This window comes from Capsicum annuum, chromosome 10 (genome assembly GCF_002878395.1).
Source record: "Capsicum annuum cultivar UCD-10X-F1 chromosome 10, UCD10Xv1.1, whole genome shotgun sequence".
Taxonomy (NCBI): domain Eukaryota; kingdom Viridiplantae; phylum Streptophyta; class Magnoliopsida; order Solanales; family Solanaceae; genus Capsicum; species Capsicum annuum.
The window spans coordinates 192637561-192664953 of NC_061120.1; the positions used below are offsets into that span (position 1 = coordinate 192637561).

The following is a 27393-nucleotide window of genomic DNA, read 5'->3' on the forward strand; positions in this document are numbered from 1 at the left end:
TGTGATACAATTTTTTTAAATAGAATACTAAACTTTTGGTCAACCATTAAAAAGATTGTTTATATTAGTAGAAATTAATCACTAGAATGTTACGATCAAGGGTTAACTTCACAAACAATCACTTAAATTTTAATAATCATTAAATTATTTTTTGCAATAAAAAAATATTCAATTTTATTTAAATATTACAAAAGGCTAGTTAACTTTATCCTAGGAACCAAAAGTTACTACTCAAATAGTTTTGTAACTTTCTATGATATTTTGGCATAATTGAATGACTATTTTTTTCTATAAAAAATAAAATAGATTAGTGACTTCTACGATACTTATAAGCAACGTTTTTTTTCAGTTGAAACCAACGCAATTGCGAATGTCCTGGTGTGTTGCATGTTTCAATGTAATGCACAAAAATAGTTCGATGATAACTTTCATGCAAATAAAATGAAAGTTGAATGACTATTTATGTAATTAACTATACATTCAACGCAAAATGCGTAAAAGAAAATTGGCGATTAATGTCACGGTTTAGTCTGCAATATTATTTTTACGATGAAAAAAGCGTAAAAGAAAATCGGTGATTAATATGACGGTTTAGTCTGCAGTAGTACTTTTACGATGAAAGTTAATCGTGCACGTTATCATAAGCACAGGTCATCAGTCCAACTACTTAATCTAACAATTAATTCAATAAGTCTTAGATTTGGCATGTCGGTAATTATCTTATTAGACAATAATAACTAATGGAATTGGAATATCGCCTACGCAATAAATTAACATGGACTTAAGTTTCACACTGATTATACAATTCTACACATAAATATTCTATTTGTCCATATGTGTGTTTTCACTTTTCACATTGAGTCATCATTTTATACTAGATTAATCGCATGTGTAATATTTGATTATTTAAAATTAAATAATTTTATTTATTGTAAAAAATTTTAATAATATGTAAAAGTCAAAAATCTTTCACACTTTAATATAATAATGTAAATATAAACATAAATACATATAGATTTTACCACCAGAAGTTTCAAGTGGTTGATGTATCATCACTTTTACGTTTGTCATATCGTAACTCTTTCCCTTGTTGCCACAGATTAAGAGAGATGCATCAATTTGAATCATATTTGTGTTACGATTATTTTTCTTTTTTATATGTTTAAAATCTTTTCTTATTTTAAATTCAAATATTTACAATACATTCTTATTACGTACTTAAAACTTTTAAAAAATTGGTACTTCTTAAATTTTTCTTAGTCTAACGGTTTTATATTTATTAATAGATTTTTTGAATCTCCTTAAAATCAAATTTCGTTGATTTAGAATTCTTAAACTAATGGGGAAAAAATATTAATTGTCATTAATTTTAATGACTTCTAATAAGAAAAGGTTTTATCATAAATATATTTAATTAATTTTCAACTATTAAAATAGAAAAACTAGTAAAATTTTGATGACTTTTAATAAGGAAAAGTTTTATCATAAATATATTTAATTAATTTTCAACTCTTAAATATTAAAAAAAATAGTGAAAAGACGATTTAGTCTAAAATAAATTAAAGACTTTTAATGAAGTGCAAAAAGTTCAAACAACAATTTAAGGCCCTTCACACTTTCAATATATTATAGATATATATTATAGATATATCAATGGTTTTAAAGCTTTAAGTTTATGAGTTTTCAATTTTAGAAAAGGCAGGTTATTATAATAATAACAATGATATATCCAACGTAATTTTATAAGTAATGAATTTGAGAAAGATGGTATGTATGCAATTTTACTCTTTCCTAGTGAAGATAGAGATCGAGGATATTTTTGATGGACCCTCAACTCAAATAAATGATTAGCCAAACATTAAGAAAAAAGAAATACAATAGTGAAAAGTTAGATACAAAATAATGGAGGAAAAAACAATAATAACAACAAATAATACCATAACTAAAGCAAAGAAGGTACAGATAATAATGACACCGAAAAATTCAATGGTAGAAGAAATAATAGTAATAATAATAATGATAAGGAAGTTAGACAATGTTTGACTTTCTATTAACCTTCTGCCTTAATTCTCAACCTTCATATTCTATTACTTAGTCTTCTCATATTATTCTCTCATCAAGACTTATTCGACCTATCTCTACCTTTTCTCATACCCGTTATCATCAGCCTTACATTTCTTGTTACTGCGACATTTATGTATCTCCGCTTCATTTGCTAAAATTATATATCTCAGTCCCGCCTGTTGATTTTCACTATATAGATGAACTTCATGGATAAACAGAGATCGAGCAGAGAGAAGGGAAGAGAAAACCGAAAGAGGAATTAAGAAATTGAATATATCTTCTCTTATCTTCCACTGTATAGATGTCCTCCTTATATATATACATGTGTGTAATTGTCTACCTCTTAACAACTGGCATACAACTGGCTTTTAATTAATTACTGTTAGAAAATTTAACTGCTCTAACTAACTCAGCTAAATAAAACAGATCAAGAAAAGGTTGTGCACTTGACTAAATCCTCCACACCCCCCTAAAGTTACGGGAAATGAAAATGTTCTTCATGCCTAGCTTGGAAAGCAAATAATCATGCTGCAATTTAGATAGAACTTTTGTAAGTATATCAATAGTTTGCTCAATAGAACCCAAGAAAATCAGATGAACCAAATGTTGCAAGACTTTCTCCCTTATAAAATGACAATTGATGTCAATGTATTTTGTACGTTCATAAAAGACCGGATTAGCAATAATTTAAAGGGCAGATTTACTGTCGGAATGTATAGGAACAGGTAGAGAAACAGGAATATCTAATACTTTGAACAAATTGATCTGCCATACAATTTCAGCAACAGTAGAAGCCAAGCTTCTATATTCTGCCTCTGTAGAACTCCTCGATATAGTGGACTGCTTCTTGGATCTCCATAAGATTAGGGAATCACCAAATTTAACAAGAAAACCTGTGATAGACTTTCTAGTATTAGGGCATGAAGCCCAATCAGCATCACAAAATGCAGTCAAATCTATAGAAGAGTTAGCTGATAGAAGAATCCCAAAACCAGGTGACCTTTTTACATACCTCACAAGTCTGATTGCTACATCCATGTAAGAATATTTGGAATTGGACATAAACTGACTGAGGCATTGTACAGGGAAAGCAATGTCAGGTCTGGTGTTTGTCAAGTAAAAAAGTCTCCCCACTAATCTTTTATATTCTCCCGGATCAAGTAATAATGGATTATCGGAAAAGAGGAATCAAACTCTGATGTGGTAAGCTTAAGTGTTTGATCCATAGGAGCACCAACTGGTTTAGCTTCTGCCAAACCTAAGTCAGAAATAAGCTCAATAACATATTTCCTTTGATGCATTAAAATATCCTCTCCATTTCTGGCAAACTCTATGCCTAAAAAATACTTCAAATCACCAAGATCTTTAATATTGAAAGAAGACTATAAGAAAGATTTAGTGTGTAGGAGATCATCAACATACATTGTGATTGATCTATTTTTTAGCTGAGTTGATCAACATACACAGTTTAGTTCTTTTGTCAATTTTGAAACAGACAAAAGATTGAACCTAAAAGATGGCACACATAAAATATTTTTGATCACATCACCTCCAATCATAGAACAATTTCCTGTGTGAGTAACTCTAGCAGATTCACCTGTAGGCAACTGCATATGCCCATTATTCCCTACTTTTGTGACAGGTAATAATATTTGGTCATTATTAATCATGTGATTGGTGACCTCCGTATCAACAATTCATTTAAAAAATGCAGCATTGCAACTATCAGTAGTTGCATTGCAACTATCAGTAGTTTTCTTACCATTACTAGCAGTGGGAATACCTACTATGAATGCGTTATTAGTAGATGTGGTTGATGCTTGACCATTGAGTCCAGTGTTATTCAACATGCTAAGAATTTGGTTGTACTGCTCAGATGTGAACATAGGTGTAGTATTCATAGTCAAGGATGCTGCTGGCACACTATTGCCTGACTCTCCCAGATGCCAACCATTACCGTTAGCATTACCTGTCTGGGGCATAATGCTGTCAGATTCTCCTTGAACTATATATCCACTTCCTACTGGTGACCTTTTCTTAGCTCTAAAATCAGCTGGATAGCTATTTAGATTATAACAAGTGTTCTTGATATATCCTTTCTGATTATAGGAATCACACTTCATTAGCTTAAAACATCCATCATTTGTATGTCCTCTCATGTGACAAAAATCACAATACAAATGACCATTTCTTCTAGGCTTAGGAACAGAAGTTCTCGAGGCATAAAGTGTTGCATGATCAACCGGAGCTGTGTCAATCTTAGAACTGTAGAATGCAGTAGGATCTACCTGATCTGTTCGAGCATAGGAACTTCCAGCCGTCATTTTATGACTCTCATCTTGCACCAGCATAGCATAAACCTGATTAATGCTAGGTAGTCGCGATTTCATCAAAATTTGACTGCGAGCGTGACTATAATAATCTTTGATATTGAAGATTCTCAACTGATTCTCTAGATTTCTCACAATCACATGGTCTAGGATGAATAATTGAATCATACTCATCCCAAAGGTCCTTGAGCCTAGAGTAATACACCAGAATAAATGATGTGCCTTGAAAAAGAGTTAAAATTTCTTTGTGCAGCTGATAAATACTTGAGCCATTGATTTTATCAAATCGCTTATTTAATTCCTACCAAATTAGATGTGCATCTGAACAAAATAGGATTCCGTTTAATATTTCCTTAGCTACATTGCCCATAATCCATGAGACAATGATTGCGTTACATCGATCCCATTGATTCTGCTAACTAGATCCATATGTATTGCCCTGGATCGTTCCATCAATGAAGTCAATTTTATTTATCCCTAATAGTGCGAGTCTCATCGCACGACTCCACGGGCTGTAATTTTTCATTCCTACGAGCTGAATTTCGATAGAAAGAGACCCTGGACCATCAGATGTGTACAAATACAACGGATGATTATAGTCAATTTCAATTATTGGTGCAGTTAATCCCCGATCCTCAGCTGCATTATTTGCCATATCGATAATCGATTCAAAATTCAACTGTCAATTGCACACAAAAAAAAACAGAGGAAGAGAAAGAAGGACAAGCCTACAAATTGACGACGAAAACACCTGAATTCAAGCCATTAAAGCTTTGATACCATGTTGATTTTCACTATACAGATGAACTTCATAGATAAACAAAGATCTAGCAGAGAGAAAGGAAGAGAAAACTAAAAGAGGAATTGAGAAGCTGAAAATATCTTCTCTTATCTTCCACTGTACAGATGTCCTCCTTATACATATACATGTGTGTAATTTTCTACCTCTTGACAACTGGCATATAGCTGGCTTTTAATTAATTACTGTTAGAAAACTTAACTACTCTAACTAACTCAGCTATATAAAATAGATCAAGGAACAGTTGTGCACTTGACTAAATCCTCAACACCGCTTCCTTCTTCTCATCCACTACGTGTTAAGATTTTGGCCCAAATTTTCTTATCAAATTTGAATTTTACTTTTCTTGGAAAGACAAGATAATACCATAACTACTTTACTTTTCTTGAAAGAAAAATATAATTTCTTTTCAAAATTTGACTAACCTCTCTTTTGGATGAAAAGTTTTGTACCTCTATAAATTGAGGATCCTTTTTTTCATACCATAGCACAATAGTATCCACAATTTAGTCCTTAAAAGATCTTGTTTGGGAGGGATTTCTTTCTCATAATTTTAATATTTCTTTTATATTAGTGTTATATGTAGGTCAATGACCAACCATAAAGTAATATTATACTTTTTAGTATTTTATGTTATGTAATCTGAATTATCATCGCTTTTCTTTGCAATGTTAAGGTTTTGTATGACGTGTTTTAATTTTGAATCCAACAAAGAGTATCAGAACCAACGATACAAGGAGACATAAGTTCAAAGCAAATTGCAATCAAGTTGATGATAAATTGATAATGAAGAGTTTTATGGTCAAAAGGAAAAAAAATAACTACGCGTGGAGCGAATTGTCAATCATATTTTCAATAATTTCAATGCTAAATTTTTAAAAATAAAGTTCACATTTAACCCTGAAAAGAGCTCCAATATTTCTAACCGAAAATGGCTCATATACTTTTAACCAAAAAAATCTCCATTTTTAAGTATGCCAAGTAGCAACAGTATATGAAAATTATGCGAAGAACCAAAATCATGCACGTGGCATGAAGAAGGCAGATCAAGTTTTGTTAAGAAAATTCAGCCAAAAAAGGTGAATTTATTAGAATTTTTGGTCTAAATTTTCTTATCAAATTTTAATTTTAATTTTCTTGAAAGGAAAATCAAAGTAACATCATAATTACTTTTACTTTTTTTTTTCTGAAATAAAAATGTAATTCTCTTTCATATTTAGCTAATCTCTTTCTTTGAGGAAATGTTTTGTACCTCTATAAACTGAGGATCCCTCTTCTCATACCATACACAATAACATCAACAATATAGCTCTTAAAAAGTCTTGCTCAGAGAGAGATTTTTCTCAGTAGGTTTTATGTTTTTCTCAATATTAGTTTATAATATGTAGGTTATTTGATTAAATCATATTATTAATTTGCCTTTTTAGTATGTTTTCTCTTTGTCTAAATTATCGTCTCTATGATTTGTAAATTATAAGCTTCCACATGACACCCTGTCAATTTGAACCCAACACTACGAAGGTCTCTCCCACCTTTTCCCGAATATTTTCATTCTTGATCTTATGTCTCCTGATATTCTTGCACATCCATCTTTTACTAAATTCTCAATAAATTATCTATATATATTTAGTAGAGTTTAACTCAAATATAAATTTTGCTAAAAGCTACTTAAATTTTATCCAGCTCATAAATGATATTCTAGCTTTGTTATAGTGATATTCTAGCTTTGTTATAGTGTACTGGTAAAGTATACATGCATAGATTTAGTAACAAGACTAGTTAATAATTTATTGTTGGTGAAATTACAATAAAAATTACAACTGAAAATTATAAGTGATCAAGAAAATAAAAAGACTATCTTATTCTTCTTCGATTGAGGCGCAAATATCTCACTCTCTTTAAGAAGATTCAAGCCCACTACAACAAATTTTCACCGATCCAGCATTAATCTTCTTGACTTGTTCCCTCTAGAATACAACCACCTTTTCACAAAGAACAACTCAACAACTCTGGACAAGAGTTGAGTTCAAAGCTCCACAAAAAGAACACCTCCCTTCAACTAATGAACTCTCTTTTTTATCATCTTTTGTAAACTCTCTATAATTTTGTGTGTAGAAAAATATGCAAGACCACCTCTATTTATAGGAGAGGAAGCTTTACGTGCAATAAATAAGAATTAATAAGTGGTAGTAAAGATGGAATATCAATGACTTTTAGGTTACATGAGTTACACCAACATAAAGAATAGGATAATGGAGAAATAATGAGAAGAAAGTTACATAAATCACTAGAAAAATGGTGATCAAATTGATCCATCACAACTAAAAATCAAGTGCATTATATGACAAAAATATTCCTGCACGTTCATGCTTAAAAAAACTGTTAACTCCAAATAAATGTCCCATAATGCCATAGTTGAAAACGTGATATGCATGCTGCCTAACGTTTTTTGTTGTGATGGCTTTTCAATAAGAGAAATGTAACAGATGCAGTAACAAGCATGAATACTTCATTATACTGCATAACATTAAAAATCATGCATAATAATATTAAGTAATAATATTAAAATGCTAAAACCAACATTATTTATGCACAGTCTTGGGCTTGAAATTTTCCAATGTAAACTGAAGTATGAATTATTATTATAAGTCCACTGTTTTGGGATATATACACTTCTTTCACGATTTATATAACAGTAAAGAGTTGATGGGGAAGTAAAAAGCATGATAATTCTCACTTGATACACGCTAGACTTGAATGTAAGATATTACAATTTGACTTTTGCACTGTTACATGCATGTTTGAATGCTCAATTAAGTTCTAATACTTTATTCCTTTTCATGAAACTTATAAGTTAATTAGTAATTAAAAAATACAAACTACATTGAGATTAGATGAGTGCCTCTAAAAATCAATTTTGAGGAGGAAAAAAAAGCATTCATCAATTCTTTAGGGTGAGGTTGATTGGGTTGGTCTAATTGGTGGTATCTTATAAGAGAGGTTTCATTTCCCCTGTAAATGTCTTTTCAATTGAGTTCATCGTATCGTGATTTGCCTAGTGCCTTTTACATCTCATACATGATTTTTGAGCCATTACATAAGAGCAAATTTATCCATTGTATGTCCACTCAAAGAATAGCGGCGATGGATACTTTTGAGAATTCAAAAGAAAAAAAAATTGATTAATTATTTTTTAATTTAAAAGTGTGTTGGAAACTAAAATAGAGGGTATAATTTCTACTATGTCCGTCATTTCGATTTATGTCAACTTATATGAGTGGGCTCAAATATTTTAGAAAAAAGTGAAAGACTCCTAAAACTTGTGGTTAATTAGCATGTCATAAGTCATAACATTGATATATGAGTAGTTTAAGAGAAAAAATTTTATGAGTGGTCATCTAATTTTGTGTTCATTATTGAAAAGTCAATATTTTTTGTTTTGTTACCCAAAAATCACTTAACTTTGCCTTACTTTTGGTAAAAGTAACTGCGACAAAATATTGTTAAAAAATCTGCTTAAAATGTTAGATAAAAAAAAAATCTCTTATTTGAGGATATAATCAAAATGATTCCTTAAATATATTTTGGAGCAGTTTTAGTCCACTAATTTGCTAAAAACAGATCAGGGATGAGTATCTAGACTTACAAAAAATACCTAAGAAGCAAAAAAATAACTAACACGTAAGTGGATATCAAATTGGATAATGCAACAGAGAACCATTCATAGTAATTGTAATACTTGATTAATTCAATCTTGAGATGCTCACAATATACAATTTATCTGCAAATATTATATTGAATGGTGACTCTTTCACTCATGATGTCAAATATGACAGGACCAAGTTGGTTTGGTCTGGTCAGTCTAGATCACCTCACACAATGGCCCCCCATTCCTTAACCACCTCAGTCTGTCATCTCTAACCCCCCTCCTGCACCCCCTCCTCCCAACCCCAACTCCCTCTACCACAACTATTTGTATACGAGTAATATTTTTATAGATTGCATATAAATATTTTTATAATAATATCTTTTTAGCTTGCTTATCAAGTACCAATAAATAAATTTTGAAAGTCCCACTTGTTTTCTTTTAACAAAATATTTTTGTGATAAATGTTTTTTTTCTTACTAAACACATCTTTAATGATAAGTTTCTATAGCCACATAAATGTTATGACTATATAATATGCTTAAGACGGTAAATATTAAAAGTTTTACCGCCTAGTAAAAAATAAAATGTACACTTAAGGTTATTAGTTTTAAAAATTTATATTTCTCACATAAATTTTGTGAATAATCCAACTATATATGCGATATAATTTAAAAATAAAAATTAAATACACGAAAAAGTTTAAATAAACAAACCAACATCTGTTTTGATATATATACACAAAATAATTTAAATTTTTTTTATACATATCATATAATTTTTCGCTAAAGAGTTTCAGATGAATCCTTATGACTCGACTTGAATAAAAAAAAAATTAAGTTCACTAAATATTATAAATAAAAATGAATATAAATCATTGATACAGTCATTTCCAATCTAACTTTATCTACCAAGTTGGAATGACTCTAGAAAGTGAATAATTAAAAAAAAATTTTTATACATATCATATAATTTTTCTCAAAAGAGTTTCAGATGAATCCTTATGACTTGACTTGAATAAAAAAAAAAAAATTAAGTTAAATAAATATTATAAATAAAAATGAATATAAATCATTGATACAGTCATTTCCAATCTAACTTTATCTACCAAGTTGGAATGACTCTAGAAAGTGAATAATATGGGACCAAAATAAGACCAAGTAAAGAAACAGAGTAAGTCTCACACAAAACCAAACCCAACATTTGAAAATCACCAAATCCAACTGTTTTCCTAACTGACAAAACAAGATTCCTCATACGTGGCATCTTTTCCTTAATAGCTACAGAAAAATAACAACAAAAAGTCAATCTAAATATCTCCCTCTTCAGTAAAATTCAACTGACCGACCTGTCAATATTTTTTCTTCCTTTCTTCTTTGAATTTTATAATTATAGTTTGTAAAATTGGGTTAAGAAGATTTTTTTTGATATAAACTCAGATATTTCTATAACGACCTATCTTTTATATTTCTTTTGTTTCGTTTTTATTGATTCCCTTATTAAATAGTTATTTAATATATGTATCCAATCTATAAAATCAAGATGATTTTATGAATATTTTTTACATATTATTTCTATATTAAATAACTATAGAGAAAATAGTCAAATATCCCTCCAATCTATACTCGAATTTTTAACTACACACTTCAATTTCACTGGATCCTATTACCCTCCTGAACTATTTAAAAATAGAATTATTATCCCCTTTAAAAATTCACACTCAAATTTATAGCAAGAAGTGTAATGCCCGCACCATGCCATGTCACGTCTACGCCACATAATATTATATTTTTAATATAGAAAATTGATTACTTTTATTTAGTATACTTTCTCCTTTTTTTTTTCTTTCTTTTTTCATTTTATTTTCTTTTCTTTTACCAAATTCTCTTTAACTTTTCAGCTTTCCCGTTCATAACTCATTCTCAAATCACCCCTAACCTTCTTAGCTTCTCCAGCAACGAACACAAAAGTGAAAAAGACGATGGAGAAATAGATCTAAGTTTCATTTCAGATTTAAAATAGATTTGGAGAATTGCTAGTAAATGGGTATCTGGGATGAAGATTCGGGGAGAGACACAAATGTTAATTTCGATTGAATAATGTTGAAATCAAAAAATTTAATTAATGCTTGCAATTTTGTTATGAATTTTTCTTTATTAGTGGGTTTTTTATTCAATGAATACCTCTCCATTAATGACAATAAAGTTCCATCCTCTAGGATTTCTATATTGAACTACCCTAAATTTTCAACTTGATGGTTGATGATTTTATTCTCACATGTCAAAAAAAAATCATTTTCGATGGATTCTAGCGAAGCTATGGTGAAAAATGTGTGATTTAAAGGTGAGAGGAGGTTTTTGGTGGAAGGACGATGAGGATGGGAACCTGGTGGTGGAGGAATGAAGCTCATATGGTGGATTGAAGGTGATTGCGGTGATGGTGCTTTGTTGAAGAGAAGAAGTGGGTGTTTGAATTAACTTATTTTTAGGTGTTTTTAACTTATAAGCACTTTTAAAATTTTAGTGGTGTTTGACAAAATAAAAAAAAATGCTTTTAAGTATTTATTTTTAAGTCAAAATAAGTGCTTATAAGCCAAAAGCCAAAAGCCAAAAGTAGGGTAATACCGACTTATGATTTTTGGCTTATAAGCTACTTATTAAAAACTCATCCAAACAGGCCCGAAAGAAAGGAGACACAAATGAAAAAATAAATAGAAAACATAAAAAATTTAAAAATTAGAAAATTAAGAGGTGAAAGAAGGCAAAATAGTTAAAAAAAAAAAATAAGACGTTTTCACTCTCTCAAAGAGAGTGTACTACACCTTTCTTGCCACCTCAACATTTAGGGAGAAAATATGACCATTTTAAATTAGTTTAGGGGGTAATAGGATCCACGTGAAGTTAGAGTGTGTAGTTGAGAATTCGAGTATAGATTGGAGGATCATTTGACCATTTTCTCAATAACTATATAAACTACTAATACTTATTAAATTTAGAATTTCAAAGTATCTCATTAATCAGGTTAGTTTGATAAATACTTCAGCATTAAAGTTTTTTAAAAAAATGTATCAAATTAACATGAATCAAATAAAATAATACATTAACAGCTACTTACTACTCCTTTGTTTTAACAGCCTAGTGTTCATTGGATTCAATTTTTATATTGTTTTCTTAATTTTAATTTGTTTATTTGATTTTGCTTTTTATAAAATTTTAAAAAATAAGAAATTTTAAATCTCGGTCTTAAACTAAATTACGTAGAGTGCACTATAATAATCTTTAATTTTTCAGTTCTAAACATATCATACAAAGAATTAGAATTAAAAAGTTAATAAAAAAAAGACTTTCTTTTTTAAAATAAATATCGAGGCAAACAACATCGTTATAAAAAGTTTTAAAAAGAAATTGAGGAAAAAAATTATAAAATGGGAGTCAAGTAATTGAACTACTAAGATTTTCATTATAGAAAATTCTAATTGTACACAAGTTGTTAAATTTTATTAACATAATTTTTATAACTTTAAATTCCCTTATTTGAATTCTTCACTCCGCTACACTATTTATTACTCCTGTCCAAAAGAAAAAAAAAAGATGAAGCTATAGATGTCCAACCGTCCGAACGCGTCAACACAATCCAACACTCCCAAAAGATCATTCGAAGCTCTCTCTCACCGCTCCCTCCTCAAATATATATATATATACCCTCCATTTCCATACTCTACATTCTTGCAGCTTCCACCATTCTTTTCATCACAAAAAAGCTAAGAAGAAAAGAATTGATGTTATAACATACCATTTATCTATATATAATACATCTATGTTCAATGGTTGGTTTTGCCAAAATGGGTTGGCTTAGTTCCGTCAACAATAATAAGAGTTCAAAAATAGCAGATGATGTGAATAAAATGGGAATCTTGGCATTTGAGACGGCGAAAATCATGTCAAGATTGCTTTGTTTATACAAGTCTCTTTCAGATTCCGAGATATCGAAGCTTAAAAAGGAGATGAAGTCACGCGGGGTGGCTTATTTGAATTCAAAAGATGATGGATTTCTTTATAGCCTTGCGTGTGCTGAGAGGCTTGAAGATCTTGATAAAGCCGCGGCGGCCGTGGCTAGATTAGGCCATAAGTGCTCTGATTTTGGCCTAAATCGTTTTGATCTTGTATATACGGATCTAAAACTGGGGATTATTGATTTTGGGAAACTGGAATATGGGTCGAAGGAGATTGAAAAAAGAGTTGATAAAATGGAGAAACTGATCAATGCGACCTCTGGATTGTATTCAGCGTTGGAGAATTTGACGGAGCTGGAGATTTCAGACCGTAAAATGAAACAGTGGAAGGAAAGAAAAGCGTCAGGGCAGTTGCAGAAAGTCAATCTGGACATGCTTAATCAGAAACTTGAACAGCAGAGGAAACAAGTCCGTCAATTTAGGGAGATTTCTTTATGGAATCAAACTTTTGATAAGAGCGTTGGTCACATGGCGCGGATTGTTTGCATAATATATGCTCGAATTTGCCTTGTTTTCGGGCCTTATATTCCTGTTCTCCCCTCTCTTTCGTTGCGCAACATGCGTGCATCTCAGCAGAAAGAGATTATCAAAGTCCAACCTGAGAATTGTTTGATTGAACCAATAAGGGAACAGGTCATTTCGCGGTCAGGGCCAATTCCCACCACGTCTAAGCCTACATTGGTTCGATTTTACAGCAGGAAATCGATATTTTTCTTATGTGACGATGAAGGTTTTGGATCAGAAAAATTGGCAAAAAACAACAGGGTGTTTCACGCAGCAGGGCCTTTAACCTTGGGTGGTTCAGGGCTCGCGTTGCGTTATGCTAATGTAATCTCATTAGTAGAGAAATATTCGAATCCATCTGAAACTGTAGACCTGAATTCACGAGAAAATTTGTACCAAATGTTGCCTGGAAACCTGAAGAAAACAGTGAGATCAAAATTGAGCAAGAATTTGAAGTGTATGGATGAGGACGAGTCGTTAGCTGAGGGATGGAGGGATGCATTGAAGCAAATCATGGAATGGCTAGCACCAATGGCTCATAACACCATAAATTGGCAGCTAGAACGGAATTTAGAGAAGACAAAGTTCGATATCAAGCCTTCCGTTTTGTTGCTTCAGACATTGCATTATTCGGATAAAGAGAAGACGGAAGCTGCCATTGCTGATATTCTAGTCGCGTTGAGTTGCATTTACAAGTGTGAGAATCGACAATGGAGCGAACCATGATTCGTGATTTTTTTTGAAAAATACTGGTGAATTTTTTCCATCATGTAGTTAGACCATGGCACAAATTACCTAGGATTCATTGGGCTGTGGAAAAGTAATCACATTTTTTTTAATACAAATACGTACAATTTTTGGTTCACTTTTTCCAGCTTTCCTATTTTTTTAGCAGGGTATCTGCAACAGTTTCATGCTGATAAGTATGTATAAATGATATCATTTCTCAAGGTTTTGATTTATGATTAATTCACTTTTTCCTTGTGTTAATATTGAATATATATACCTACGAGAAAGAAATCATCATTTCCAAATTGTTCTGCATAGTTACTGTAAATGATGAATAAGAGCCGAGCCACGAGTACCAGTTATTAGTATCAAACGCTTATCATCGTGTCAAAAGCTATATACCATAGCAAGAGGGTCATTTTATTTCTTAAAGCCCATCAAGCAAACATTATATATGTTCGACCATGACTCCAACCTAGACCATCATTAGGGCCTCGTCAGTCGTCATATGCAGGATGTTGGGGTCATGCAACACATATTATGCTTATGAATAAGAAAAGATTCAGAAAGAAAATTACATCTTCAAAACATAGAAACCAATCCTTACAAGTTACAAACACCAAGTGAAACAGTGACACAATACATAAAACCAAACTTTTTAGGTAACAATCAAAACAAAGACTCAGAGAAAACAACGATTCTATCTTATCACAATCCACAATCACAAGAACACTCGATTCATTTTGACTAAAAGAAAATCATATCGCGGATGATCAGCCGATACTTGGAGGCATACTGACTCTGTTGAAACCATCAACAAGAATCCGAACTCTATCTGAACAAAGATCTTGAGTCAACGCCCAAGGCGGATGGATGATTTGGATGATTTGTAAGTTTGGCATCTCTGCTTTGATCAACTTTGCAGCTTCATCGCCTAAAACCCCAATCAATTCAGGCCAAGTCTTGGGACTATTCTCATCATGCTTATATTGTCGAAAGTTTGAACATTGACACTTTTCATTGTCCATGTCTTTCAAGTATTTGAATTTTGATGCAAATAATACAACTTTTATAGAACCTGATATCAATATAAACTAAAGGTAGCTTAAAATTGACGCACCTAATCATCTTTGCCAGCCAAAAAATAGTTCAAAGGGATGTGGTCTAATGTAGAGTCAGTGGTATAGACTGCGTGCATTCTATCCTCCCAGACCTTACTAGATGAAAATATACTGGGTTTGTTGTTGTTGTGGATGTAGTCTAATGGTGATGAAGTAATTGAAAATCATGAGCTATGGGGCTTAAATTTGAGCAGAGATAAAAACACTAGGTGAGTTTTTCTCATCTATTCTACTCTTATGGATAGTTTTACGTGATATATGTTGCTGATGGATGATGACAGATATCCCGTAGAGTCAAATTCGTGAAATCTGACCTGAATACAACAATTATCAATAATAATTACTAATAATAATAAAATTGTAATAATAATAAGCCAAAATATATTCAGAACTTGTAATGATTAATTGTTCTGCATTGTATAGGGATGCATCTTTGACTCTTAACAATTACTTCGTCCGTTTAAAAACAAATGATCTACTTTAACTTGATACAAAGTTTAAGAAAATAAAGAAACTTTTGAATCTTGCGGCCTTAAATTAAAGTTATATCAAATGTATCAAAATGCCCTTTAATCTTGTGGTCTTAAACATGTCATGTGAAAAGTTGAAATTAAAATATTATCAAAAAAGAAAAAAGATCATTTTTTTTTAATAAATTAAAAAAAAAAAAGTAGATCATTTTTTTTTAAATGAAGAAAGTAAATAATTTTCATTTTAATTAAACAATCTAATTCATATGATTTGGTAAGTCAGGCGTTTTTTTTTTTTGCACCTCGTAATCATTACCATATCTAATTAATTAGCTGGAGCCTAGTCTCATAAGCACATGATTTCAGATTTAGATCTACCGTCATTTTCCGTTCCACATTTTGGCGCTGACAGTAATTACTAATTAGAACTGAACAAAGGCGTATTATGTGAGAGACTTTCACCCATAATATTTAGACCGTAAATCTTAGTAAGACCTTCAATGACTTTGTTGAGAATTAGAGGTTTTAAGAAGTTGGCCAATGTTGAGACATCTTGTTTCGATTTCTTAAAAATATTAATGGTACCTAAAGGATACTTTCAAAATAGAGTATTATAAGAGATCTAAAGACAAATACGATAATATTTTTGAGTAGTTTGAATAACATATATGTTAAGTAAGACTTTTCGCAATTTATTATCCTTTTTTTTCGATCGTGAACGCTCAAGGTCATGATCACATTTATATAATCCACCTAATCATTTGACTTTATCACCTAGTTCGACTTTAAAAAGTTTATAAATAAAGTAAATTAGTTTTAAAATCCTTAAGCATTGAAAATCGAGGATGCAACATGTGGCACTTAATTAAGTTGTGCAATTTTCAGTTTTCTGAAAAGCAAGCAAATGGATTCATTCAACAATTCTTGTTCTTTTGTTTCTTCATGTTTTTGCCAACTACTGATTGTCAGAGTTACATTTAAATATGATGTTTTGAATCAGTAAATTGTTTCTACACTGACTGGACGTCAGTAGAGCATATTAGTGATAGATTTACATTGTATAGCCGCCCAATCGAAGCTTTATATTTTTCGTTTATTAATATATACACATATAATATTCACACACTATTTCTATATATAATTAGAGTATATTTGGGTAGCGGCTGTAATATTTTGCAGAGTAGCCAAATGGATAATTGGCACATATGATCTTATTTTGTGCTGGCCTTTTAACTTATTCCCTTAGAACAAAAACTTCTTGGCGAGGCAATAAGTCATATGTAAAAATCGAAGCGATCGATAAATCGAATTGATAAAAATGTTATTAATTTATTGTTATTGAATTATTGGGTTAATAATTTTTTAATGATTTTATAAAAAAAAAATTATTGAATTATTAGTTCGGTTTATTTTTTTTTATTGGGTTATTGGGTAAACCGATAACCCAATAAGAATATATATATATATATATATATATATATTAAAAATGTGAAGAACATTAGAAAAGTAATTTAAACTTTTTGCCCTTCATTAAAAGTCTTTACTTTAGCCAAAATCATCTTTACACTGTATTTATAATAATAAACAAAAAATTACAAAAAAAATTCAATCCATATTTGATTTGAATTTGGGAGTTAAGATCGTGCTTATATTTGTTTTTGTTTAAATTCCTTGTATAATTAAAGTTTACCAAAATTAAATAAAATAATGTTTAACACCTCTAGATTAATTTGAATTTTACCTTATATAAATTAGAATTCTATTTAAGGAATAATATTTTGGGTCATAATTTTTTCTTAATTGATGATTTTGATTCAAGTCTTTCTTCTTACATTTATTATTATCATCTAATTTCTCTTTCAGTTTATTTTCTCTTTTGATAGCACAATTACAGCTTACCTTCAGCATCAATTGTAAGACTCTCTTAAACTAATTTCGTATAATTGATCCTATGAAATGTACATACATATATGTCCATTGAAAATAGTGTTTGGTTCGTCATATAGCCAAATTAGAGATAAAAGAGTTGAGGAGTTTTTTTTTTTTTTTACAATTTTATTATCGTAAAATTTATTTGAGTAGAAATATGACAGAATCATGTAAGAGAATTATACTAAATGACTCATGCATAAAGTCCTTTATATATTAGTAAGAGTAGCAGTTTTTTATTAAGAGTTATAATTGATCTATGCATCGTATTGAATATTAAAGTTTTTAAATTTTTTGTATTGTTCTTACTAACTTATTTTTAGTGAGTTATAATTTATTTCGGTTAGTAAATTCTATTTGATTCTCTTGTGTTGTTAAGCAGAAAATATTTACTTTAATTTTTTCCTTAATGATGAACAAACATCTTCTGTGAAAAATGGGACAGTACACAATTTCTTTGGTCATTGTTTGATTAACTTTTTGAAGTTAAAGATTATTGTATGGAGTAGACACGAAATTTATATATAGTCACATGAAGATATCTATATATCAGGTTCATTTGTTTAATTTGTCATTTAGTTAGATTTGAAGTTATAAAATTTTGTTGTGTTAACTCTTACATGTTCATAGTTAGTACGACATGATATTATCATTGATGGTGAGCATATAGAGGAAGAGGAACTAGGAGAAAGGAGTGTTTGATACCTCTATTTAAAGATGTGTTTGATGCATTATGAGATCATTTCTATTTTTATTCTTATTCTTCCTTTTTTTTCTGGTCATCTTCGCAATTTTCCTCCAAGTTATCAAATTAGTTCAACTAATTCGTTGACCTAAGATGATAACAGAAAAGACATTTTGATGAATACAACTAAGAAGAATAATTTGGATCATAATAAATCTTTTGTAGGCGTGACTTGCGAGCTATCAATATAAGAATCTTTTGGGCGTTAAAGTTCTTTCATGTTTATTTCTCTTATATGATTCATTTGAATTGAACTTTTAAAAGTATATATAAATTTAAAGATTATTTTTTATTAATGGTTATTAGGGACATGTCGAACAAGAATATACTAAATCATGTAATTGTAATAGCTTCATTTTAGAAGTCACAATTATGGCTTTGAAAACTTTATAATGTAACTATATTAGTTGCTTTAATTGTGTTTAAAGCTAAACTCAATATGTCAATGGGTTCTCCTCTTTTAATAATTTCTTGTGTATTTTCTTTAATTAAAATATCTTGATCGAAAAATTTGACATGATATATACGTGCAAAACGCGTACACTAAACTAGTATATATATATATATATATGACTTATTATATATGACTCTTAATTTCTCTTTAATCTCTACAAATTAACAAACCTATTATTTCAATTATACCAACTCTTAATTGCTCCTAAAAACATTTAATTCAAACTTGAAGATTCTTGTAAATTAAAACAAATTATGTAGGATTTTTATTTGCAAGTAAAATTCGGTTTTTTTTCATGTTAGTTACTGCTATTTCTATTTTATGAGTATTTTCTTATCAGTTAAACCGAAAATCGAATCGTTAAGGACTAAAAATCGATAAATCGAAAACCGATTAAAAATATCTTATTAATTTGGTTATTGGTTTAGCATATTTAAAAATTGAAAATCGATAAACCGAACCGATAATTTGTAAAATCGAACCGACCGATGCACAATCCTAGTAAATATTTTCGTATCCTAGCATGCTTTAAGTTATGCCTCTCGCATCACTTCAGTTTCTATAGAACTTATGCCCCACTAGATAGCTTTTCAGTTGTTAAAGGGAAAAAATACAAAACGCTAGACATGAGGGACAAAAGTAAAGACCAGCCCATTTTAAGGGATTCGTGCAATTTTTGTGGACAAATATGTTTAAAACCCTATTAAAACTGGAGGTCCATTCTAACCTTTTGGGTCAGATTAAGCCCATTCCACAAAATAATGTTTAGTTACAATGTTATTTGTTCATGAGGAGTCCATTTGATTTCCTTACGAAGGGCTAGAGAGTCCACTTATAATCCCAATAATTAGGAAAATATGCAGGGAAGAAAATATTTTCAGGAAAACATATATCAATAATAATAATAATGTTTATGTGCTGAAGCAAATATTAAAGGTATAATACATAAACATGTCCTTTAACTTGACCTCAAATCACATTATGACCTTCAATTTTGGGTGTGCACAAGTAGACATTTATATAAAGTTGAACAAGCAGATACACATGTTGAATAAGTAGACACACATGTCCTATGAAACATAATACACGTAGGATGCCATGTAGGACAAGAATTGGCCATGTTGGACGCCACATTGAACATATGTGTCTACATGTTAAACTTTATACAAGTTTAAATATCTACTTGTGCACACCCAAAGTTGGAGGTCATAATTGTCATATCAGATCAAGTTAAAGGGCATGTTTACGTATTAGTCAATATTAAATTAGTTAAGAATTGAAGATAATTATTAAGAAAATGACTTTAATCCTGCCAAACACATTCTAATTTAAAAAATGAACAATGTCTTTTCTTCTTTTTATTTATCAGTGTCATGAAGTGAAGTTGTATCGTTTTTCAAAGTTACAATATTTGTGTGGTTAATATTTTTAAAATTTTCTATATAATAAAAAAATCACTCAATTTTTATTAGGACATTTTCATTCATCTAAGAAGTCAGAGTTTATTAGGCTATTTATTTTCTAGCGCATATAACTGAGTTGTATGGGAGTTTTACTTACAATTTAACGGACCTAAATTTTACATCTTTTAATTCATAAAATTTGAGTTCACCAACTTATATTTATGAAATAAAAAGGAAATACATAACTATGTCAATTTTGCCCCGGCACAACTAAATTTAATTGGCTAGAAAACAGCCAAGTGGATGGTGAACCTTTTTGTGTTGAGAATAATATAGGAGCTTCCGGAATTTAGGATATTTCTTGTGAGCTCTGAATTACTAGCAAACATAATATTATTTTAAGTGTGATTTTTCATTTATTGTATTTGAGAAGTTACTATGTATAAGATTTCTTTTTTCATGTCACTTTTCTTTAATTGATTTTTACTTTACTTTTTATTGTTTGAAATATCTTATATTCCTCTTTCAATTTTTTTTTCTTTTCCATAAATTACTCTTATTCAAAATAGTAGATTCCTTTTTCAAATCAAACCCAATTATAAAGATTATTATCTTCATGATATTTAAAATTTCAAAATATCACTCTTTTATATCTCTAACTTTTTTTCTTGCTAATTTTTCATTTTCTTTATTGTTTTATTTTTTTTTAATTTTAATTACTCTTTCTTTTCCATTTTTTTCATTTTATTTTCTCTCTTTTACTTCTCTTTTTGTTTTTTTCCTTTTTCGTTTTTTTCTTTATTTTTTTCTTTTTTCGTTTTCTTATTTTTCTCTTTTCTCATATTTTTTTTCGTTTTTTTCTTCTTCTTTTTTCCGCTTCTGCTTTTACACTTCTATTTCTCTTTTTTATTCTTTTTCACTTTTTTTAAAGATTTTTATTTTTCGTTTTTGTCTTTTTTTTTTTTTTTTACTCTTCTATTTCTATTTATTATTTTTAAAAGATAAATATTTATATCACATATACTTATTCAAAAAAAATATACAAAATAAATAGACATACAGATCTGCATATGTATTTACGGTAAAAAAAACATACATATATATCTGCATATGTATTTAGAGAAATACATATTTGACTCACATGTATATATAAACATGTAGGATATGTTTCATGTATTTTTTTATTACTTATATGTATATGTATATAGTTGTCCTTTTTGTTATAGAGATTTTTGTGTCTTATATGTTTATATATACATATGAGTGAGATATGTATTTTTTATAAATAAATATACAGATACATATTTATATTTTATACTGTAAATACATATCCAGATCTGTATGACTATGTATTTTGTATATTTTTTGAATATGTGTATGTGATATACATATTTGTCTTTTCAAAATAAAAGTTAGAAATAAAAGAGTAAAAAAACTAAAAAATAAAAATAAAAATAGAAAAAAAGAAAACTAAAAAAGAGAAGTGAAAAAGAAAAAAAAATTGAGTTTGAGCAGCTTGAGAAATCGATTTTGATCACTATATTATTCGATCAATTCAATTTACTGTTGCATTACTTTTTTTTTTCGAAATTCGTTTACAAAATATTCAAAAACAATTTAATGAAATAAATTTTTAAATTGTACAATGTAACGGACAATTGATTTTGATCACTCTAACGAAAAATCGCTAATGGCTCAAAATATTTAAAAATAATTTAAAGAAAAATTGATTTTGATCACTATATTTGAACGAAACATCAGTAATGACTTAAAAAAATTTGAATGAAATAACAGTAATGGTTCAAAAAAAAATTCAGAACGAAATTTTTTTGATCGATTTCAAACAACTGATGAAATTCATATAAGAAAACAATATTACGATTAAATACCTTCAATAAAAGTAATGGTTTGATTTGAATTTTCGAAGATATTGAACAGAAGAAGTTTCAGTTGAATTTGATTTTGATTTGTTGGGGGATGAAAACGATAATGTGAAACTAAAATTTGAATTTTGATTTCAGTTGGTAACAAATAACAGAAATCATGTTAATTAAGAGGTTTTAATGAAAAAAGAATATCCACATTTAATTCATGGTTAATTATACCATATTTAACTCAATTGATTTGAGTTAAATATGGCCAGTAAAATGATTTGTATATGTATTTTTATAGCAACAGTTTATTCAGATACAAAATATAAGTTGCTATGACTCTCATAATTATGGTATTAAGTATGTTGTTTATTAATTTTACCCCTAAAGAAAACCCATAAATTATGTTCATTTTCATTACGACTTATTAATTACAGTCGGATCTCTCTATAGTGACAGTGTTTGTTCAAAAATTTTGTAGATGCTATAGAAAGGTATCGTTATATACTATACTGGTGTTTGACGTTCAGATTTCATTTAACTGTTATAAACAAAAATATGCAAAATTAGAAAGAGCATGAATATAAAAATGCAAACATTAGTGACGTTTTCCTCGTGAAGTTGTGAACAACTGATCTGCACTAGTTAAATATTTTTTTCTTTAAATTAGATATTCGTACTTAAAATTTACTACGTACATGTCGTTAGTGATGATTACATAAATATTTAGTATTTTATTTTGTACATAATACATTTTTTACAAATTTTTATTACATAATATTTGAGTATGCTGTTATAGAGAAGTAATTCTACAAAGAGTGTACCGTTATAATAAACGACATTGTTGTTATATAGCTTATAGGTAGAATGTCATTATAAAGAAGTAAACTATAATATAAAAAATTAATTTTGGAGAAAATCAAATTGCTATAGTGAAATGTTGTTATAACGAGGTAATGTTATAGAAAGGTTTCTAGTAATATTTTTAAGGAAAAAGGGTCAAAACCCCTCTACTTGCATAAATTAGCTAAGTTTGCCATTCGATATATAATGGGGTTAAATATACCCCCGCTGTTAATAAAGTTTGTAAATATGCCCCTCTTTTTAACGATTTTCCACATAGGATGACACCTGGGGTGAGATTGACGTCACGTGGCATGCCACCTCAGCGCCAAATATTACTTTTCTTTTTCATTTAACTTTTCTTACTTTTTCTTTTCACAACAGAAGGTGGCTTCAATGGCATTTTCTACAATTTCATTTTAGTGGTCTCTCTTCTTATGCTTAATTTGACGAATCTTCAATAACATTTCAATCACTAAAAACAAAGATGTAAAAAAAACAGTGTTTCTTCAAGATCGAAAAAAGAAAAGTCGACATTTAGTATAACTTTTTATTGAGATTCAAAAACAAATCGCTACCTGGGACATCTACAAGCACTCTCTTACCGATGGTTTGCACTCTCTTACCGATGGTTTTGTTCCAGAACATTTCTCCTAGCCCTCCAAATACCCTTTTACAGGTTGCGGTTAAAAATAATCAACAGCCAGTGTGGTATTTCAACGATAAAATTTATTTTCACGTACTTTTCACGGAGGATGGGAGGATGGAGCGCTCCACTTTTCTAGAGACTTGAAAGTCACTACCTGATTCAAATGAGGTATCCAGGGACTTCCTATCACCTGTTATCACTAGTGTTGAAACAACCCTTGATCGGCTAGCTGCATCAAACATATTCTTTATTGCTAAGCGCACACATGCTAACTAGGAGCTGTTGTATCTTTCTGTCAAGATTCCTCGAGGAATTCCTTTGTTAATCGAACTAACAACAGTTATTGGAACCTGTTAAATTGTGGAGCTTGATTAATATGTGACGTACTGTTATATATTAATGTTCACGCGATTTTAGGCTGGACTTTTTATTCTCATTCTCTGTGTAATTGTACATACTCCAAGTCATTAATATAAATAGCCCGTCCGCCGTGGAGGTTACCCACGGGTGTTACCACGACCTCTCTCTCTCTCTCCTCAAGAACTCTCTCTAGTTTTCTTCATCCTCTCCATAGATTTAGTGTGTGCGAACTGCTAATCGATCCTAACAAAACCCCTGGTGTCAAGTGTACCATGAAGACTCCAAGCCCTGAAATGGCTCCTCTCTTCTTTGAAGCTGTCGAGACTTTGCTTAAGAGTTGATAGCTTGTTTTTCCCTTCTCCATTAAATTTATTTTCCATGTGATTTTGTATTTCGCGCTCTTTTATTGAGACGTGGTCTTATTTTTGTTTTGATTAGTAGCTCGAGAGTTTTCAGGTTGAACTGTAATTCACGCTTCATCCTATGTTCAAGCGCTTGTTATTATAGTTTTCTTTATTGAAGAATTTTTTCAACTGTATGGAATGTATCTTAGAAATTTTTTTTTGTAGTCTTTTATTTGTTGACATTGAGGATTATCGAGTTCATTTGTGAACCGTAAGTTAACTCATCTGTAGACCATAATTTACTGGGAGCATCGATGTCTTGTTACAATTGCTAGAAAGTATTACTATTTGGGAATGAAAAAGAAAATTAATATTTGGCGCTGAGATGACATGCCACATGGCGTCAATCTCACCCAAGTGTTATCCTATGTGGAGAACTATTAAAAAGAGAGGCATATTTACAAACTTTATTAACAGCAGGGGTATATCTAATCCCATAGTATAACAAGGGGTAAATTTAACTAATTTATGAAAGAAGAAGAGTATTTTTGACCCTTTTTCCTATTTTTAATGTGATTTCACTATTTTTACTATTAAATATTTTAGTATAATGTCATGACTCATCTTATATTATTTTGTGTCTTCTTTTGGAGAATGCCTTATACAATTGTATTATCTTATTAGAATTAAGAATTATTTGAACCACGAGTTATACGTTTTGCGCTATGAAGATTTTACCTGAAAAAAGACCTAAAAAACTGAGAAAACCTAAAATCCTAGAAAATCCGACTTTTGTTGATTTTTATTAATCTATAAATATTCAAAATAATTAATTTAATTTAGTACGTAATTGAAATTTTTTAACTAACCTGACTTATATACCCAAGGTAGCAGGAATTCAAATTACACAAAATCTAACAAAGGAACAGTACTGTCTTTTAGATGGAATCAGTACACTAGATTGTGTATTACTGTACTTTAAAAGATGTTTGACAGTGACACTTTCAGATAGAGTAGAAATAGAATAGGCTAGAAACAGTTTGCATCTAATTAAATTAATAAACGTTTGGTCATTGAAAATTAAATTTTTATAGAGTTATAGTTATAGTTGTATTTGATCACAAATATAAATTAAATTTTTTATTGATTTTCTGCAAGAGAAGTTGAAGTAAAAAAAGTGAAAACAAGTTTCACTTATTTTCACTTTTTCAAATGAAATTCAAGTTGTATTTGGAATTCTTATAATAAAACACTACAATTTTCACAAGTGAAAATTCTCATGCCAAACATGCTCATACTCGTGATGTTTGGACAAACTTGAATTATTTCCACCCTTTTAAATACAATTTCAAGTTGTATTTGAAATTCTTACGACGAAACACTATAATTTAGACTAAATTGAAATAATTTTTCAAAAAAAACATGCCAAACAGGCTCTTATACTCGTGATATTCGACAAACTTGCTTTCTCTTTACTATTTATTCTACAGGGTATTGGCTTTTTCCTATTAATAGGCTGCGGATTAAAGTCATAGGAGAAGTGCTACAAATTAAAAATCTTATCGTATCAATATGATAAAAGAACACATTTAAACTATTAATCACAATTAACAAAAGTTAAATTTTGAGAAGCTAAAATGTGACATAAATTGAAACCCACGGAGCACTTTTTTTTTGAAATAACAATTATCTCCTGGGCATTCTAAGAAAGAGATACTCTATCGATTGAGTTCACATACATTTAATAGATTTTTGACATGCATGCGTTTATGAAAAAATGAGGCTACGATTTCTTTAGCTAAGTCTGCATTAATATCTGATATCAAGCATTATATGGATGTCTTGCCAGACCACTTTCATTCAATGTTATTTTAGGTCTGCACTTCCCCTTCTAAAACTTTCACTTATGATTTTTCACGATATGTTCAAATCATCTCAAGCGACATTCTTGCATTTTATTCTCAATGTGTGCTATGATGATCTTTTTTAATCTTATTTAATCTAATATAACCATACATCCATCTTAACATTCGAATTATCTGAGCACTCACATCCTGAGAAAACAACAATAGAATTAGAAAATTTATGGATCCAAAAACAACTTAGATATTGACATCAAAGCCAATCTAGGTTGAAGGTGTCAAACGGTTCGGGCCGGGCCAACCCGTAACCGGCCCTTCCATTTTAACCGGGTTGAGGGCTGGTTAAGGGCCGATTTTGACGTTAATCGGGCCGGGCCGGGCAGGGCCGGGCAGGGCCAAACAGTAAAAAAATTAAAATCCACACTAACCCAGCCCACTTAACCCAACCCAGTCAAACCCACCAAAACCCGGTCAAACCCGGTTAAAAACCGGTCAAACCTGTTTAAAAAATAAATAAAAAATCCAATATACACTATATACACTCCAATATACAATATATATTTTTAAAAAAATATATAAACAATTACACATATATACGTACCATTCAATATATAATTATATATGACTATACGTACTACTTTAAATAAAACATATGCTATAATAGTATAATATATATATACACTACAATATATATATATATATATATATATATATATATATATATACTAATTTATAAAACATATACACATCTATACGTTAAATATATACTATTTTAGAAGATATATACACATATATATGCACCATTCAATATATATGTACTACTTTAAATAAAATATATACTACAGTATACATATATATATATATATATATATATATATATATATATATATATATATATACAACAATATGTATATATATATAGTTAGATACTAATTTATAAAACATATACACTTGTATACTTAAAAGATATACGTCTATAAAAGATATATACACATATATACGCACCATTCAATATATATGTACTACTTTAAAAAAAGTATATACTACAATATATATACTAATTTATAAAACATAAAGTAATGTATACGTTAAATATACACGTCTATAGAAGATCTATTCACATATATACACTCTATTCTATGTATATGTAATACTTTAAATGAGATATACTACAATATATATACATTACAATATATATTTGTATAGTTATATACTAATTTATAAAATATATACACATGTATACGTTAAATATACAAGT

At 29.7% G+C, this 27393-nt stretch overlaps 2 protein-coding genes across 2 annotated transcripts; one reads left to right on the forward strand and one right to left on the reverse strand.

Moving 5' to 3' along the window:
- Positions 1-2751: 2751 nt before the first annotated feature.
- On the reverse strand, positions 2752-3102 carry LOC107844503 (uncharacterized mitochondrial protein AtMg00810-like). The gene has a single exon (XM_016688903.2). It carries the CDS (start codon positions 3100-3102, stop codon positions 2752-2754), a length of 351 nt encoding a protein of 116 aa, XP_016544389.2.
- A 9191-nt stretch (positions 3103-12293) lies between these two features.
- On the forward strand, positions 12294-14788 carry LOC107843464. Its single transcript, XM_016687771.2, has one exon. The coding sequence runs from the start codon at positions 12663-12665 to the stop codon at positions 14079-14081; it is 1419 nt and encodes a 472-aa protein (XP_016543257.1). The 5' UTR covers positions 12294-12662; the 3' UTR covers positions 14082-14788.
- The last annotated feature ends 12605 nt before the right edge of the window (positions 14789-27393 follow it).